The sequence below is a fragment of the Syngnathus typhle genome, linkage group LG2 (genome assembly GCF_033458585.1).
Source record: "Syngnathus typhle isolate RoL2023-S1 ecotype Sweden linkage group LG2, RoL_Styp_1.0, whole genome shotgun sequence".
In the NCBI taxonomy this organism is placed as follows: domain Eukaryota; kingdom Metazoa; phylum Chordata; class Actinopteri; order Syngnathiformes; family Syngnathidae; genus Syngnathus; species Syngnathus typhle.
Window position 1 is genome coordinate 5,046,775 of NC_083739.1, and position 19,633 is coordinate 5,066,407.

General features: G+C 44.2%; 2 protein-coding genes across 2 annotated transcripts; both read left to right on the forward strand.

The window, feature by feature from the left end:
• Positions 1 to 72: 72 nt before the first annotated feature.
• lg2h7orf57 (linkage group 2 C7orf57 homolog) lies at positions 73 to 3,456 on the forward strand. The gene is made up of 8 exons (XM_061272333.1): positions 73 to 335; positions 992 to 1,046; positions 1,117 to 1,290; positions 1,361 to 1,448; positions 1,686 to 1,815; positions 2,121 to 2,185; positions 2,257 to 2,357; positions 2,909 to 3,456. Exons 2-8 carry the CDS (start codon positions 1,004 to 1,006, stop codon positions 2,965 to 2,967), a joined length of 660 nt encoding a protein of 219 aa, XP_061128317.1. The 5' UTR covers positions 73 to 335; positions 992 to 1,003; the 3' UTR covers positions 2,968 to 3,456.
• Positions 3,457 to 5,807: 2,351 nt separating this feature from the next.
• Positions 5,808 to 18,034, forward strand: LOC133150051 (plakophilin-4-like). The gene is made up of 21 exons (XM_061272343.1): positions 5,808 to 5,961; positions 8,012 to 8,124; positions 8,393 to 8,427; positions 8,629 to 8,739; positions 9,820 to 9,974; positions 10,259 to 10,697; positions 11,316 to 11,489; positions 11,792 to 11,993; positions 12,191 to 12,323; positions 13,138 to 13,351; positions 14,239 to 14,422; positions 15,172 to 15,289; positions 15,360 to 15,554; positions 15,634 to 15,807; positions 15,926 to 16,076; positions 16,154 to 16,346; positions 16,421 to 16,505; positions 16,569 to 16,686; positions 16,757 to 16,888; positions 17,080 to 17,153; positions 17,243 to 18,034. The coding sequence occupies exons 1-21, from the start codon at positions 5,824 to 5,826 to the stop codon at positions 17,492 to 17,494; spliced, it is 3,390 nt and encodes a 1,129-aa protein (XP_061128327.1). The 5' UTR covers positions 5,808 to 5,823; the 3' UTR covers positions 17,495 to 18,034.
• Positions 18,035 to 19,633: the final 1,599 nt, after the last annotated feature.

Sequence of the window (19,633 nt, forward strand, 5' to 3'; positions counted from 1 at the left end):
TCTGAAAATGTGTGCAAGAGTGATCTCTCTTACATTCTCCCTTTTGGAAACTGGGCCAGTTAACACGAAAACCAAAGGCTAGACTGGCCACGGCGAGAGAAAGAAGTGACAATGGATATATTGATAGCAAAATGCTGGAAATTGAGCCACCATGCAGAACACGACAACGTGGAAGTCGAACAAAGAGAAGATTTGTGCATGTGTCGAGGGAAGACTTGCAGAGAACTGGGGTTACCGCAATAGGCGATCTTTGACTGTGGGCGTCGCTGAAGGACAGGAAGTAGCTTCTGCTGATATTTGCTCGTCTCTTTTCTTTGAAGAACAAGCAGCAAGGGGTAAATGTCTCCAAACAGTACATTTGCGTTACACTAAAGTATATAAAGCGATTATTCAGTATATGTCATTTTTTTGCAAGTAATATCCGATTGGATCGTTTTTGCGCTGACGCGCTAGCTTCTAGGCGGCTAAACGCATTAGCAAGGCATTGTTACACATATCGCCTCTGTAATAGTGTATTTACCTATTGTCACAGCTACTGCGATTAAATGGTGTTGTCGTTAGTATTGTCTACTTCTTTTCGATTGCAGAAACGTTTGATTATATTACCCAGTCAAAATTAAATGAACCGAAACTAATTTCACCATATTATGTAATTACACGTTAGTGCATCAGTGCATTTTCCCTAACGCCGGAAAACTTGTTTTTTTACGACATGTATTTTGCTTTCCTTCATTCATTTATTCATCGATTACAATGACGATGAACGTATTCTTGGGCAGGGAAGCTTGATAAACTGCCGACAGGGGGCGCCTGTTGCGCTACCATTGCGTAATGTAACGAGAAAAAAAAATACTCCATAGCCGGCCGACTTTGATGTAATGTAGGCTGGACCAGGGCTTATGTTTCACACTTATTATGCATCTATATCATTTACGTAGTCTTAATGAATTTAAATGGATCAAATTATTAAATACCTAATTTGGTCTCTCAGATTTACTTCACTATGAGTGCTGTTGTACCCAACCATCGAAGGACTAAGCCAGGAGGTAAAAATACAAATAACTCCATTTTCTGACATTCAATTTGGTTAAAATCAAGATTGTCAATTTATTGCAGGCATCAAGCCTGGAGCGGCAGCCACTGGGGTGACCGGACCGACGTCTCAGATTCCCGGTCTGTCCCAGACTGCTGACGAAAGCACAGCAGTGGAGAGGGTCAGCGGCCGGCGAGTTGGAATCGTCGAGTCCGACTCGGACTACGTCAAGCTCGCTAAGCAAGGCGGACATAAAGGTCTTCATAATTCAGTGACTATATTATGTGTGATGGGATGTTTTCAAATGAGATCATTCGGGTGCCGTAGGCCTTTTGAGCCATGACAACGATGAGGATGACAAGCCCAAGGCAGCCTACAATCCCAACAACTGGTTTTCAGGTGATGACTCCAACAGGTAAATGAACACGGAAATTATTCATATTAAAGAATATTATTCCTACACATTCTTTTTTGGGTCTATATAAAAATGTTACGGTCTTCTTCGATGCGTTCTCACGTCACACTGAGATGGAGAACAAAAGCCTTTTCCACACCTTGTCGTCGTGCAAACGTTGTGCACGTTGATGACATTTCCGAGGTGCCGAACGCAAAGCGCGGCTCATGCTATGTGACGGTGGTTTTGTATTCACAGCAGCAGCAAAGCAACATCTCCCAACGGCCAGGCCAAGGGCGGCAAGCAGCCGTTGCTTGCACCGTTTGGCACTGATAACAGTTCAACCTGGGAAAGACACCCCGATATAGTTACTCATGATAAAGATAAGGTGAAGACATGAAAAGAGTCGCCATTTTTTTGTCCCTGCTTTTTTTTTTTTTTTTTAAACTTATTTATTTATTTATTTATTTATTTATTTATTTATTTATTTATTTATTTATTTATTTATTTGCTTATTTGGGTTATGCAGGTTTGCTTCTTCATCATCATCATCATCCTCACAGGCTTCCCATTAATTTTCATGTGTAGTCTGTCATTTCATCATCCGTGATCCACCTCTGGGCTTTTCCCCCCCATCATGCGTTTCACCCAAATGCTTGCGCTATAAGCCGGCTAACCATTTCCCTCCCGCAGATGTCTCCTGATGGTACCGCAGTTCAGCTGGAGGGGCTGTCTGTGAGCAACAAGTACAAGAGAACGTGAGTACGTCCCACAACAAGATGGATGAAGCTTTCACGGGAAGTTTTGACTTTGTTTGTTTTCCGCGTAGGTCTCACGATAAGCAAATGCCCCCGGTCAGCATGACCAAGCTGCTGAGTCACGGCTACGTGGAGGACAAAAAGAAGTCTCCCAATGATGACGATGCCTCAAGTACGACATACGTCCAAGACATATTTGGCCTGATTTACTAAGATGCCAAATAGTGATTGATTAAGATTTCTATCTTTTACTAAAATGCTAAATAGTGGGCTCTAAATGTGCGCGTGGGATAAATTATAGGTGGCGTATTTGAATGAGAATTTGGAGCTGGTTTGCTCTGTTGCTTTTCTTTTCAAGTTTGAAGTAAAGAGATTGCGTATCGTTGGCATCAGGCCTTCAAAGTCACATTTTGGTGACTTTTATATTTTTTCCAAAAATCTCTACTCTTGGTCAGTTCGGATGTGCGGGTGTTACTTTTATTAATTATTGACCATTCTAAAGTGTTGAAAATGGCTTGCTCTTTTTTTAAATCATACGATGCTAGTGGTTGAATAAACCCGCCATTTTGGGGGTTTCCTAAAAAGTCAGGATTTTAGAGATACTAGCAAAATGCAAAGCTTAGTCCATAAATCATGTTAATGATGTGTGCTTGTTGGTGTGAGCCATTGCGATTTCCTGCTAATGATGTTTTTTTTGTTTGTTTGCGTGCGGTTGTTCTGCAGGCGTGACCTCGGAGCAAACTAGCACCGCTGCAACGGAGGATGTGGATGACCTTGATTAGTGTGTCGAGCAGCTGTTCCCACATTCACTGGCTTTTCTTCTTCATCCACTGACTGTTTGTGCTCATGTTTATGCATTGGGATGAGCCCTTCCTTTGGTTTGCTTTCGTTTGTATAAAGCATTTAATTGAGTAGATGTGATGATGATGTTTTGTTTTTGTAATGCAATTCCTCAACTTGGGAAAGTAACTCGGGAGCCGTGTCCAAAACTAATCTCGTCAAATGTTTCTGTGCTTTTGACCTGCTCAGTTTGCCGGCCTAACTGTATGAGGATTGATCAAGTCGGTTCTTGATGTGTTGTGCTAATTTATTTGCGATAAAGTGAAGTCAAAATATGTATTTTTGAGCTTCCGATGCGAGCTGATCGCAAAGCCACTGCTACAAAGTGATGTTTAGATTCCAGTTCTGCAAAATATTAGTTTAATGCTATATTCACCGGGTCTCTCTCTCATGTTCTGTCTGTAAGCGGAATAAAAATAACTCAAATTGCAGTTCTTCATGTGCCTGTGCCAAATTCTCCATGGTGACATTCTGTTACTTGCTTCGTGATATTTGGCAAACCAACAAGTTAATCATGCATTGGACATCCCTATCTCATGACAAACCTAACATCGCACCACGCTAAGAAACTGGAAAGAAGCCAACTGTACAAAACATTCTTGGTTTTCTCACTTTTAGTGATGGGAAAATGAGGCTTCAAATGTGCTTCATGAACCTGTTGTACTTCTTGACTCCACTAGATGGTGCTGTTGGTTTAAAGAAGTCTACTTTCAGCGCCACCTAAATGAGTCAAAAAATGCAACTGGTTCATGAAGCAAATTTGAAGCTTCATCACTATCAATGTTAATGTTAATGAAAATTTAAATCCTACCAAGACAAAAAGCGGGGCGGGGTACTTTTTGAAGGCACTCTTAAACACAAATGCCTTTTATTGGAAGTGTAATATTATTAATAGCTGCATCTGTATGACATGTTGCTGTTCATGTGTATCGCCAGATGAACTCCTAACAAGTTGGCGTGAACCAAAGTGGGTAGCTTGTAAGTTTATCCATCAGTGGGCTTTGATCCGGCCAACGCTGGCCAAAAGAAAGGGAAGGAGGGGTTGCTTAAAAAACACACTCCACTAGATGTAATTCCTCACACATTTTATTTCAATAAATGGGCATGTGCATGTTACTGTGCTTGTTTATTTTTTATTTCTCTCTGCCGTTAGTTGTGGTCTCAGTGGGAATATAAAAACTTTTCAAGCGTTCACATTGTTAAACATGCTTACTTCAATTTGTTTATAGTAGTACCAAATCACAACTACAGCAGCTTTTGACTAAAGCAGGTTTATGACTACAGCTTAAAAATTGGGCCAAACATTTGACTCATCCAGGAAGTTGGGTCATTGTTGTGCACAAAAAAACAACAACAATAAATCGGGTTGTTTTTTTCCCAAATTGAGGAAGAGGAAAACCAATGTGCAGAAATATCCAATCACAAATTTTGACATTGTAGTCAGCACACACCTGCAACAATTTTAAGCTATTCTTGTAAGCTTTCCCTGAGACGTTTTTTTTTTCTTCAAGCAGAACCCTGAGGCTGTTTATAATTCCATCTACCTTGCCTAGGGGCCCAGTTCCAGTTGAAAAAAAACAACCCACCACGCAAGTTTAACAATTTTGTTATATTTGTCTTAAACATATTCTACTTTTTTGGAATAATGGCTAGAAAGTAATAATACATTATTATTATTATAATTTTTATTAGTCGATGAACTTAACTGCGTCCGCATGCGTCCTCCGCAGGCGCTAATCAGCGCTCGATCGACCGATCGGATCAGCGAACAATCCATCGCCGCATGGTGACGTCACGCCGTTGATCGGTAACACTGGCTGGATGGTTGGTGGGCGGGCGGCAGATTTCCGCGCGGACGCCACCAGAGGTTGAAGTGCATATATCATTATTCATGATTCCGAGCCGCGCACGCTCTGGTTGAAACGTTTAACATATAATATATATAAGGTGCAAGGTGCGTCCGTGTGGATTTCTTCGCTCGTTTTGGAAATGTAGCCGCTGTCACGGATGCGGAGGATGAAAAGTAGGATGGATGCCTAAGTGGACGGAGCGTGCCAGGTGTGGCCTGCTTCCAATAGCAACATCTGGCCGGTGAGTCGCACCGACAGCCGCTTTGCCTGCCAGACCGTTCGGCGCGTGCAAACGAAAAGGGGGTTGACCGGGGAAGGCATGCGGGGAGCTGCCTTCCTTGCTCGCATCGGGTCCGGCGAGTCGGTTGACGACCTCGTCCTTGCTTTGCCGGAGGACGGTTTGCGAAACAAAATGCCCTCTGTGCAGTGTGCATCGCTGACTGTGGAGATGTCATGCTTTCAATTCTATTGACATGCATAGCTCCTGGGGAAAAAAAAAAAAAAAAAAAAGAGACCACGGTTAGATTGCACATTTACGAATTCATTTGGTGTCACAAATAGACATTAAAAAAAAGGACAAACATTTGATTTTTTTTTGCAGCTCAATGGAGCTTTGCAGGAGCTGATAATTCTGCAGTGATTTTTTTAATGATTATTCTAACCCCCACCTCCCACAGCTGCTCACATGTGTCATTGATAGTCTAAACCGGCACGGATGCAAAGGATTCGGAATTGAAGGTTCTTCCGTCAGTCACCACATTTTTTTCCCGAAGCAATCCGAATGAACCCCAGTGGGATTACGACAGTCGCTAAACCACAAAATGGTCTCTACCTTGTGTAAATACAAATACGTGACAATCCACACGTTTTTTTTTTTTTTTTGCGGTCTCATAGAGGCCGCCTCAGCAGCAGCCCACCTCTGGACTCTGAAGCCACCAGGTATCAGAGATGGAGGAAGTGGACTCGCAAGGAGAGGGGCCAATGGCACTGAGAGAGGGATCGAGTGGCCGCGGCATACCGACGGAGACCGGCGGCACTTCCAAGACCACCACGACCACCAACCTGCTGGCTTCTGTTAAAGAACAGGTGGGATGGCACCACACGTCTGCTGTGCTTGTGTACACACATCCACACAACCTTCCCACCAGCCTGATTGTTTTCATCTCACTGAAAGAGATGCAATTCAATAATACTTCAAGCTGATTGGGCAATGTGGCAACTTGTGCAGTCTATCAAAGTTGAGTCTTGACCAATCACAGCAAAAGAAATCCTTATCAGGAAGTTAGAGAAGCACAAAGCGGTCGGCCCGGTCAGGGAGTTAAGTGAATCCTGTGATGTCGTCATCATTCTCTCACAAATCGATATTCGCACTCTGCTTGGATAGACTAAAGCCAGTAATCTTTGTTGTGGGGAAAAAAAAAATGAACCGCAGTATTAGCATCAGTAAGCGGAGTAGGCCAGATCTGGAAAGATCAATGCGTGGTCACGATGTAGAGATGCATGGTGCTCCAAAAAAATAGTGCACACTCAGCAAATGCTCCGAAGGGGTCGCGTCAGCGCACAGATCCTTGACCTTGCTTGAACTAAGCCGGATGATCGGGTCGGTCGGACGTGGCACAGCGAATGACAGCTTGCTGCTGACTCAAGGTCACCAGACCTCATCAGACTGTTGAGTTCAACGAGGTTACTTAGTTTGACAATTAGCATGGATTTTTTGTCTTTACTCATCAGCTCTTCGTGACAACGATATTTGTCCGAAATGTCGCTTATTAATGTCGCATTAGGAGCTGACGTGCACTCATAGCTACTAGCTAGCAGAAGCTTGTTGCTAGCTAGCCATCCGACTATCGCGTCGGTGGTTGATTAGCAGTTTTGCTATTCAATGTCTTTTGATATGGTGCTAAATTTAAATTTTTTAATGCCAAACTGCTTCTTTCAAGCCAAGAACAGAAGGGATTAAAAATTGAGCAGTAAACATTGTCCGTGATATAAGAATGTTGAGTCATGTGACTTCAGTTCCCCAACCGTGGACCTGGCGTTTCCACTTACTGACTCAAAGCAACTCTCAAAATGCCTTTTGACAATATTCAGAGGCATCCCATTAAATGGTGGGCGTTTGGAAATCAAAAGTGCTTGAGTGGGTCATGTCGTGGGTGGACAGAACGGATGCAAAAAGCCGGATGTGTTGCATATTTTTCCATCCATCACGGTGAAGGTGGGCGCCGCAGCTGCTTTTCTTCTTGTGATGTCGCCCATTACTGGATTTTTAGGATGAACACGAGGAGGCAAACCGTACAAATCATGGCCGAGCTTGTAGGCTTGAAAAGCAAGCGTGGCCTCGAGAGTAAAGTCTCTTCTTCTTTTATGAAGAGCAGAATATTCTACACAAGGGAAAATTCAATGCGGTGAGCAAACATTTAACAGAAAAGGTGAAAGTATTTGACTTCTAAAATTAATCACAAAAGCACAATGCATTTTACTGTCTATTATATTCAATAATGGTTTTGATACCTGGGCACAAAAAATAAAAAATGCATACAAAAGAGTTTCTTCCCCTTATCAAAAAAAAAAATACATTACACGTCACGATGTCGGGTCGGTTCGACTTTAATGATCGCAAAACAATATCGTCCCAAAGCTTTGCTATACATTATGACCTGATTAGCAAAAAGTACTTCATCATACCAACAAAGCCGTTTAGTCCAGCTCACTGTTAAATAAATAACGAATAGGTGTCTCATTACTTTTGTCCCTATAGTGTTCTTTGTGTATAACAGACAATCTCACAAATTTTAATTCCATTAGAGTTGTGATCGAACATATCAGTTGATTTTTATTAGCAAACAAGTCCATTTTGATTTAAAAAAAAAAAATTAAAAATGCTAAGCCGTGAGCATCTCCATGCAACCTTTAGCGGTGAGGGCTCCGACTGCCGCACGCCATCCGACACTGTCAAGGTTGCATTTATCGCATGAGCAGCTGACCCAAATACAACAGTGCTTTTATCCTGAGATGGGATTTAAGTCTCGTTTTGGACTTTTGAATGCATGAACATCGGGCGCTTACATTATTATCACGTGAAATTCCAGATTTGAGTTGTTTCCGAGTGAGTATGGCACGGAATGCTTTTCCACAGGAGCTGCAGTTTGAGCGTCTGACACGGGAGTTGGAGGAAGAGCGTCAGATTGTGGCCAGCCAGCTGGAGAGGTGCATGCTGGGAGCCGAGTCGCCAGTGGCAGACAGCAGCAGGTCAGCACACTTTAAAAAATTTGCATCGAGTTCAGTGGAACCTCCAAGACTGCTTGGGGATGCTGGTCGACCTGAAATTTGTTGAAATATCGAATCCGTCTCATTCTAGTGACTTTCAACTCTGGGTTTTAGTGTAACTTTATCGCCCATGGCTGACCTCCACCTCGTGCTTTTGACCTTGGAGGTTTTCATATCTCGAAGCAAAGAATTATATTTGTTTGGTTAGCCGATTAACAATTTGAAACGGTTTTCTGTCCTCTTGCTCAAGCTCGTCGGAGAAGTCGTTCGCCTGGAGATCTCCGGGTATGAGTTCTTTTTTTTCTGTCACAGAAAAATAAATAAATAAATAAATAAATAAATAAATAAATAAATAAATAAATAAATAAATAAATAAATAAATAAATAAATAAATAAATAAATAAATAAATAAATAAATAAATAAATAAATAAATAAAATTCTGTCACATTTACGGTTTGAGGTGCAATTCTGTCCTGCTTTTGCAGGGGGCGACGCGCAGGGCATAGCGGCATCTGCATGTCAAGGTCGTGGAATGGAGGCGGAGGACGGACTCTACCCGGCCGAAGTGGACCGCGCATCCCTGCATGACAGTGAGGGTCTGTCGTTTGTGCACACACGCTGACACTAGCCCTGAAATAAGAACCGTAAATGCAACACGATCCCGTTGGTGTGTTATGTCACCACCGCCACCAAACACGGGAAAATAGCCTCAGCAGATCGGGCTGCATTGTAGGTGCACGACCATCATGGAATATCCGCTATGATGCCACTTTGATTGAGTGCTAAACTAAAAATTTAGAGGGATTTACAGATTTTGGGAAATGCATAGATTCATGTGCATGAAGGCAACAAACAAGGCCCTCTTAGATTTTTTTTTTTTGCCTAAGAACTTTCCTTCCCAAGTGGGCGAGATGCTTCAAAGAGTATTTATTTATTTTCCTTAATTTAGTTTTAATCATTAATTTCCCTTGAGATATCAGCAATACTCACAGTTGCCTGAAAAGCACTGTCAAATATTTTCTACAGCGTTCTCCTTTTCAAAGTTTGGATAAAAAAATAAAATAAAAAAAGGAACGTTTCACCTTGATTCAATAACATTTGCCACAAAAATTAAGTAGAGCTGGCATAAAGGTCAGTAAACGGTCCATTACTGTTAACTATCCGAGGCGGAACAATAAAATCAGGATGCGAAGAGATGAGCCGAATCTGGCGGGAGAACAGCGACAGTTCTTTAAGGACTCGGGCAAAACAGCCGCAAGAGTCACGTCTGGTGTTTGAAGACCTCCGGGTGTACATTTTAGGAGAGCCTTTGAACAGACGACAAAAAGCGATCAAACAGATTTCTCAATTCTTTCATCCCATTTGCGCAACATGGGAGCCTCGCAAGTGAAGAAGTAATCATGCAAGATCCAAGGAAAGCTTTGATAGCACATTTGCTCTCCTTTTACTCCTTCTTCCTTCGTCTGAAAATAACCCCCCTCCCGCTCCGCTTACGCCGCCTCCTTTTGCTTGAGTAGAAACTAGGCCAGCCATGAAGTCAACAATGTTAGTGTACAAGCATCAAGGCTGGATGTTTTTCTATTCCCCAAGTCCTCTTAAAGCGAATGAGATAAAACGCCAGCGTCTTGCTGACTGCTTCCGTCTGGTCTGTGTTATGTTTCTCGGTGTGTTCGCAGGCTCGGGGGGCCACTCGGCTCACGTGACGTCATATTCAGACAGCGGCTATCAGGACAGCAGCGTCAGTTACTACAGCAACCAGAACGTGGTGCGTTCCGAGCCCCGTGCTTCCCTCTCCAGAAGTCCAAGAGCTGAGGGTCAAGCGTCCGGGCAGGTAGGTTGGCTCTGACCCTTACCTACTTGATGTTATATTTGGACATAAAAACAGACACACAGAGTTTTGAGATGCAAATTTTATTTATTTCATAACCTCCCTTGTATCTCAAATCATATCGTCCCATTGAAATGAATGGAGATGAAATTAATTCGTTCCAGTGCCAACAAGAAAAAATGACTCCTTGGTAAAATAAAAAAAAAAGCAAAGTGAGTTGGGCACAAATGACCAGCATGGAACCCAATGCGTCAACGTCCTGTTTGATCTCTTCCTCCTCCTCTCAGCCATCTGGCCGGATGCTGCGTAGGATGTCGTCCCTCCCTTCCAGGAGCCAGTCTCCCGGCTGCGCCACGGCCGGCACCGTTTCACCCTCTCGCATATCATTGCGAACATCTCAAGGCAGCACCTATGACTCGCCCATCCTCTCCGAACCCAAACCGCTGGCGACGGTCTTCCCCGGCACCAGCGTGCCACCCTCCTGCCCGTCGCCCTCCTCCCCAGGCGACGGCAGAGGAGCGGGGGGTGCCGCCGGCCGTCTGGGTTCCACGCTGTCCCTCATCGAGGGGCGGGTTTTGCTGGGCTCACCCCTGCGCTCCGGGATGACGGCCGTACCGCAGCATTACGGCTCCACGCTGCCCAGACAGAGTCAGTCCTTAGCCTACGGCGCTGACCCGTATGGCCTGTACCAGAGGAGCGCCCTGCCCCGCCCTGACAGCCTCATAGGTCAGTCACCTTTGAAAAAAGTCTATAAACCATTTCACAGCACCAGGAGGGTTTTGAATTTAAATACAATCGGGTCATGCCGGAGTTATTGCACGACGACACCCATTTACTCTTTGGTCACATGACGAAGCCTCTCCCACTGACCCACATAGCCAGGTCTCTACCACAAAGCCATCAGATGATTATCATCTGGCAACAGCCAGAGGCTTTAGACTGCCGTCAGCATCTGCTTTAAATTTGATTTCCAACGGCGTCACTCTTTCTTCCTTTTCACTCTCGGTTACGAGCACACGCGCTCAAGATCGCTTTGTACGCATTTGTTGTGCTCCATCGAGCATGCTAGGAGAGTAGAAAGATGCACACGAGTGAACTACAATGAAATTCCTTCCCATCCTCCAGCTGAGTGCTTTTCTACTAAGTAGCCCAACACATCGCTCAAGTCCGTATTCCCGGTTATCTGTGACATGCAGCGTAATCCCAGATTACAGATAGAGAAGATGAGCAATAGGCAGGTGCACACATGGCATTTCCTTTCATTTTTGTGTAAGAATCAAATCATTTATGTGTCTTATGAAAAGTCCTTTTTTATGTATTTAAAAAAAAAAAAAAAATCCGCAGGCCTCCACAGCTCCTATGCCGCCGGTCAGTCGGGCCAGATTGACCCGGAGCTGAGGGCAGCGTTGTCTCCAGATTCCCACATGACAGCAGTTTTTGATGAGCGCACCTTCCACAGCCCCTTGTATCACAGCCCCTCCCAAGAACTGCAGGGCTCCCTCTACGGGACAGGTGCAGGTACTGCAATCCCAAACTTTAAAATGCTGCTTGACTTGTTCAAATTTTCCTCCATTTTTTTTTAAATCATCATTTTTCATCATTTTTGTGGCATCATCTGATTGAACTGATTTGCTCAAATTTTCTTTTTTTTTTAAATCATCATTTTTTAGGCATCCTTTGTGGGAGGAGCTATTAATAGATGAAAAAACTTTTTGCTCCTGTAAAACATTATAAGAATAAATCACTGTCCCAAAAAACTTAATTAGACATGCTTTGTTTTAAGCTTGGATTTTGATTTTATTTTTTTTGCCCCTCCTCAGGTGTCGGGACCTTGCGGCGGACCACAAGCCATTGCAGCACTCTGCCATACCAAAGAAGCAGCTACGGACTAAACAATGCGGCTGTGTACCTCGACTCCTTTGGGGTCCTTGGCGAGCCCGTCTACTCGCATCAGCACTCGGAGCTGGTGGAGCGGATGGTCACCCGCACGCCATCCATTGAGAGCATCCACAAAGACCCCAGGTGCACAAAAATGTGGCGTAGTACTTGTGACATAACCAACGCTGATGAATTCCATTTATTCCGAGTAAGATCACGGAATTAAATTAAACTCATTAGTCACGGTCGTGCCGTATTAATGAAGAGACTTCATTTAACGGGTGCGCAACGGAGATAAAGCGGAACTCCATTAACCCCTTTTGCTCTTTTGGCCCGCCAAGGGAGTTTGCGTGGCGTGACCCCGAGCTGCCGGAGGTCATCCACATGCTGCAGCATCATTTCCCGTCCGTGCAGGCCAATGCGGCCGCTTATCTGCAGCACCTGTGCTTTGGAGACAATATGGTCAAAGTTGAGGTGAGTGGCGAGGGCCACGTCTCGTTGCATTTTTTCTTTTTCCCACCGTGAGAAGCTCACGGGGAAAAAGTTCAATTCCTCTTTAGAATGTGCGGATGGAATGTCACGTGCATGGCGACGTGCTCGTCTGTCTTTCTAAAAGTACACGCTGGCATCCCAACTGAGCCAAAGCGCCATCTGCTCCAACCGAAAAGTAGAAAACACTTCTAAGCTCTGATAGTCTTCTCTTTAATCTCATTCCCGCGCAATAAATGACTGCGGCACAATAGCTTCGTGCCACGCGAGGACATTGCGCTTGCTTTGGTTTGTCGCGCCAACGTATTTTCAGACGCCATTGAACACACAACCACTGAATATTGCATCTTTATTGGTCAGCCACCAACATTTTGATAAAAATATAAAATAAAATAGAAAAAATATAATAAAACATATAATAGAATAATAAAAAAGAAATGAAATGAATTTGGATTAAATATAATAAAAATATAATAAAATGATAAAAAAACAAAAATAAAACAAAATAAAAATAAAATAACTAAAATATTTTTTTTTAAATAAAATTGAATTAGAATGTAATAAAAAATATAATACAAAATAATAAAAAGGAAATTAAATTGAATTAATATAATAAAATATAATAAAAAATAAAACCAAAAAGTTCCACATGTTAAATGAGCTGACTGTTTTCAAACTTGTCCTAACATTTGGCGCCGTCATGACAAAGTGCGACAATTCCCTCTCCACTCTGAGAAATGCATTTTAAGAATTCCGATGCCTGCGTCTGCGTCTTGACCACTCCTTGGTCTTTGCGCAGGTGTGTCACCTCGGCGGCATCCAGCACTTGGTGGATCTGCTGGACAACAAGGCAGCTGAAGTGCAAAAGAGCGCCTGTGGGGCTTTGAGGAACCTGGTGTACGGGAAAGCCACTGACAACAACAAGGTGGCACTGAGGAACTGCGGGGGCGTGCCTGCACTCTTGCGCCTCCTCAGGAAAACAACAGACAATGAAGTTCGGGAGCTGGTAACCGGTACGTCATTACTTTCACGATAACTCGAAAAGGGACTTTTTAGATGTAGGAACTTTCCTCAGTCAATGATGCTAATCAGCTAGTAGATACCGACTGACCTTTGAGGCAGCATCTATTTGCAAAAGTTGGACCTTGAACCTTTGGCTCAATTCGACTTGCTTATACTCACATGGAGGAAGTCTAGTAAGATTGTATTTTGGGATTCTTTGGCTATCTGTGCTGTTCAAATATTACCCGACGGATCTTCTGAAGTGTGAATGTACACACCAACATTCACTCTATTTCTACTCAACAACAAAAAAAATGCTCTTGGGAGGTTATTAATACAGATGGTAATCCTATTTCTCAATCTAGAGTCTTTAAAAAAAAAAAATCACAATCATTTGATTTTCCTTGTTAATAAAAATCACATTTTGAGAAGACAACTCTGATGTCGAATGAGTCAGTAGCAGTCCAATGTCCGGGCTGGCAGTGGATCATTTTGGCTGCTTTGTGGGTGGCCTGCTGTGTTTTGACTGAGTGCATAATCGGGATCGATGCAAGATGATATGCTCTTGAAAAAAAGATGCAAGTGACAGCGACATATTTTTTCGTACCGGGAGACACCAGATGGCTCTGGCTGTCCAAGTTGATTCTCTGTGCTATTTAAAAACGCAGGAAAAAAATTCATAAACATGTTTTTAGATTGTGTAGAAAGTCGCCCATGACCACAACTTGATCAGAGCCAAACTGCAACTTCTAATCTCTATACGTTCTTGGTTGGAAAACATCATTGCCAGCCACGGCAAAGTTTGTCCAATTTTTGCAACGTGCTCGATGTGCAAAGTGCCTTGACGTGACTTTGTGTTGTTGACGCTCGATGAAGAAAACCGATTTGTCCTTTCCAGGGGTTTTATGGAACCTGTCGTCCTGCGACGCGGTGAAGATGACCATCATTCGCGACGCTCTGACCACATTGACCAACACGGTGGTCATCCCCCACTCAGGCTGGAGTAGCCTGTCACACCGTGATCAACACAAGATCAAGTTCCAATCTTCTCTACTGCTGCGAAACACCACCGGCTGTCTGAGGTGAGACACCCACATACACTATGTCTATTGGTCCAAACTTCATTGCAGTCCATGGCAGTCCAGGAACAAGGTTGTAAGATCTTCCTGCACTGCCTGAGAATTAAATGTTGCAAGCACATAAATCTAAGACGTAAGCTAAGTGGTGTCTTGATGCTGATGCACGGAGGGTGACGTGCACTGCAGCACTGCTCTTTCAACTTGATGTTTGCCGTGGCTGAACGTTTCCATTGGAGGACACGCTTCTCTTCTTTTACTGTATCCAGGCAGTTTGGAAGCCTCCATGTGGAGAAAGTTGCTCATTGCATCTCTCAGCATGATTTAAAAATAAAAATAGCCCTGTAGGTTCAGATGATGGAGCAATAAAAGGCAAATAAATAAAAAATTAAAAAATAAAATCCTAAATAAATAAAAACATGTGTTCACTGTGCTACATAGTTATTATTATTATTATTATTTAAATGACACTACATATGTTAAAAACTACAACTAACGGATAAAGTTATTGGAGCTGCTGTAACAGGCTGTCAGTAGTGATGGGAAAATGAGACTTCAAATGTGCTTCATGAACCAGTTGTTGTATTTCTTGACTACACTAGATGGTGCTGTTCAGGAAATGACGAGTCTGTACTCTCAGCGCCACCGAAATGAGTCAAAAAATGCAACTGGTTCATGAAGCAAATTTGAAGCTTCATTTTCTCATCACTAGCTGTCAGCGCCTCTGACATCTTTTCAAATTGTGTGCGCGTCAGGAACTTGAGCTCGGCAGGGGAGGAGGCGAGGGGTCAGCTGCGCTGCTGTGAGGGTTTGATAGACTCTCTGCTTCACGTCCTGAAAGCCTGTGTCAATACCTCTGACTTTGACAGCAAGGTGACTCAAACACACACACTATGCTGGAACTGGTTCTAACAGTTCTGGTTCTAATAATAACATTCCTCAGATTGTGGAGAACAGCGTGTGCACACTGAGGAACCTCTCCTACCGGCTGGAGGTGGAGATGCCATCCTCTCGTCTCCTCGGCAACCAGGAGCTGGACACCCTCTTGGGGTTCTCCTCCACGGCCAAGGAGTTAGACTACATCTGCTGGGGGAAGAGGAGGCGCGGTAGGAAGAGGACAGACTGGCCGGATGAAAAAGTAAACTATCAAAATGGCTGAGTTTGAAGAAAAGAGGTTGTCCCAAGCCATTATCTTCTTGTGCACGTGTTTTGAGCAGTGGGACGGCACGGGGCCCATTCCGGGCTTTTCTTCGTCTCTGAGGGGCGCCGAGCTGCTGTGGCATCCATCGGTGGTCAAAGCGTACCTCAACTTGCTGGCCGAGAGCTCAAACGCCGCCACGCTGGAGGGGGCCGCCGGCTCGCTGCAAAATCTCTCCGCTGGAAACTGGAAGGTCTCATCTTATTAGATGCAAATTGATCATCTTGACTTTGTTCAGATTCTACAGTTAGAATTGTAAAGTGGATCAAGAAATGGCGAGTCATCTGCTTGGTCCGGTTGCGTATGTCCAGTTCTCGGCCTACATCCGAGCGGCCGTGCGCAAGGAGAAAGGTTTGCCCATCCTGGTGGAGCTGCTGAGGATGGACAATGACCGAGTGGTCTGCTCCGTCGCCACCGCCCTCCGCAACATGGCGCTGGATGCACGCAACAAGGAGCTAACAGGTAACACAATTCTTCTTCTTCATTCTTACACCGGTCGAGAACTCACCACAGTCTTGCTCGCGTCGTCCCGATGTCAGGAAAGTACGCCATGCGGGATCTGATCAACCGGCTTCCCGGCGGAAATCCCTCGGTGCTGTCGGATGACACGGTGGCGTCCGTCTGCTGCACCCTGCACGAGGTCACCAGCCACAACATGGAGAACGCCAAAGCTCTGGCCGACAGCGGAGGCATCGAGAAGCTGGTGGACATCAGCAAAGGACGAGGCAAAGGGTGAGTGATGCGCTCGCAAAGTCCCAAAATATCCTTAAAAACTAAATAATGCCGTGTGTGTCATCACGGCGCAGGTACTCTATGAAGGTCATGAAGGCAGCTGCTCAAGTGTTGAACACGCTGTGGCAATACCGAGAGCTGAGGACTCTCTACAAACAGGTCAGGAACTCCAAGCTGCAAAAATTGGACCTGCATTTGTTGGAACGGAAAACGTGTTTGCAGGACGGCTGGAACTACACTCACTTTATCACGCCGGTTTCCACTTTGGAGCGAGACCGCTACCGCTCGCAGCCGACGCTCCCCACCAGCCCCATGCACATGCCCCCCGTCATCCAATCCGGTGCGAGGAGAGAGAACGGCCGCAGTTGAGAGACGATAGCGTGGTTAACTGTAATTCTACTTCTGCCCAGGTGGTAGCGCCACATCCTCGCCGGCGATGCTGGGCATCAGGAGGCACAGCTCCAACTACCCGAGAGAGACGTCATCTATGCAAGTGGACTCGTACTACGGAGAGAACACTTTACGCAGGCATCACTACCCAGGTTTGCGTTTTTTATTTTTTTGGAATCTTTCACACCGTCACTCACACACAAACATTCAATTTAGGCCTCCTTTGCTTGACCTTATTTTTGAAGTTGTGTGTATCATGGCAGGAATTTAACCCTGGAATATATATATATATATGTATTTTTTTTAATTCATTGCCTCAAATTTAAATTTGTACATTTTTTAGGGTCTGAGAAGAAAAACACCTATTTCATTGGCACATACAGCTCCCAGTCTGGAGATGAGCTAAGAAGGGCCCAGGTAAGAAAAGAGAGGAAATGAAAAAGACGAATGGACCTGCTTGAATTATGTATTCATAAATCAAATGGCCCGAACGCTTGCTCCCCCAGCACCCGGAGCCTTTCTACGATGAACCGGACAGGAAGAACTACAACCAGCTATACCTGTCGTCCCCGCAGGATTACGGAGTGGAGCAGTATGAGGACGACCCGGTCCATCTGACGCCGTCCTCCCCCGACGGCTACGCCGGCCAGCCGCTCCGCTTCAAAAGCAACACCAACTATGTGGACTTCTACTCCACCACACGGAGGCCTTCAAACAGGGCCAACAAGTTCACCGGTTCGCCCGACTCCTGGGTGTAGACGATTGCCCGTCGACGGACTGCTGAGAAGGTCCGGCAAATGTTCAACCACGTGTTCTTAGTAGTCCTTAGTCCTAAAATGTGAAACAAAATGGCAGCAGTTTGAATTTGTCTCATGACGATTAGCGTGAGAAGTCCAAAAATCTTCTCGAGGCTCAATGAAAGGTGCTCGGAAAAAGTCTGACTTGGATCCGCTGCCCGTCGATGAGGCGAGAACTCGTCGCTTTCATGTCTGTTGGCAAAAAGTGAAGTAGTGTATCTTAAAGTATGTGGAGAAATGTCTATTTGTACAAATACAACGTTGGCACTGTCATGTTGAATTGTTGTATTCAATCTGTAGAACTTTATATGTGACCACGTGAGAAAGTTTTATATTATTTATCAATTGTTTCTCATGATACCTGTGACCTGGCCAAGCTAACAAAGCTGACTATTCTGTTCAAAACCGCCGATGAAGATTATGTGCAATGTTACAAATGGAAATACTGTATATGAGTAATGAAAATCATGTGACAAAAAATATGAAATAAACACTTGGAAATGATGGATTTACTTGCTTGAGTACTGACGGTACTACAGCAAAAAAACATTTTCTTGATGAGAATCAATCCAAGTTTTTCCCCAATATGTTGAGAATTAAGGAAGTTATGACAAACCTGTAACCCTTTAAACCAGGGGTCACCAAACTACGGCCCGCGGGCCGGATACGGCCCACGGGACCGTTTAATCCGGCCCGCCAACCCTGAACAAATTGTATTATTAAACTTTTTTTTTTGGTCATTTTGCCTGCAATGACTGCGTTTCCCCAGTAGATGGGGAAGCGCTCGCCTGCGCATTTACTACCGGAAGCCGTGTCAGAAAGCTCGGTGCACGCTCACAAGTGCGTGTACGGACATGGCGCACTCGCGCTCTATTTGTATCAGTCCCGAATTTAGAGCATGGGCTGTGACGACAGCATTCTTGTAATTCGCGCGCTGAGCTTTCAGATGCAGTTTCAGCCACATGAACGTCAAAATCTACCAGTCACATATCGAGGTAAACGGACCAACACCTCGGATCTCGCCTAAGAATTACCACAACAAATTTTACTCCAGACTATGACGCACTATCAAACTTTAACAAAAAAGACAGCGGTGTCTACAAGCCTACTGGAACCTACAAAAGGATTATAAGGAAGGAACACAAGAACTTTAAGAGACTGCTCATATGTGTCAGAGAGGTTCTGCTCTGACAACTGAGCTGAACTTTTATCTGTTAAGATTGTGCATGGCACAACAGAAAGTTAATGTTCCATGGTTTTTTTTCTATGAAGAACCCAGAGAGAGTTATTTAGTTATTATTTATTTCCTGATTTTTCTGTGAAGAACTCGGAGAGGGTTATTTAGTTATTATTTATTTCATTAATAGTGTTATTAGTTTCCTGACTTTTTTTGTGTAAAGAACCTGGAAAGGGTTATTAAATAACCGTTATTTGGTTATGTGTGGCTTTCTGGAAAAAAACTTTTTTTAAGCTCGCCTACGATCGTCACACTTTTTCTGTTACAAACTGACACCGGCCCCCCATCAGAGAAGGGAAAGGTTATGTGGCCCTCACAGGAAAAAGTTTGGGGACCCCTGCTTTAAACTCTGTCTCTTCTGCCACAGTTCTACTATTTGGACAACAGAGGGCAGATGCGAGCCTGTACGTTTCTCTTGCTTTCGTGATGTGCATTCCAGTTCTTTTAAGTGAACTGAACCTTTAACATCAGTTCACTCAAAAGATTCGTTCAAACAAATCGTTCAATGAATCCTCTCTAAACCTCATCCAGTGGAAACAACCCATACACATCAAACAATACAACTAACCCCCCCGCCCCCCCAAATTATTATATATAATAATAATTGGCTCGGGGTAATTAACATTTCTTTCTATAATACAACACTTACACACTGATCCGTTGGCAACAGTCTCTCACCCGGTCGTGAACGGGAAGTTGCGTCACTGACTCGTTCGTGAACGGGAAATTACGTCACTGACTCGTAACCCGAACCGTAGCTCTAACCCTAGCTCTAGCTCTAACCCTAGCCCAAATGACGTCATTTTCTTCGTTTTGTTTACGGCGAGATGGCACCGGCTTCAATGGGCATTACCGACACCTAC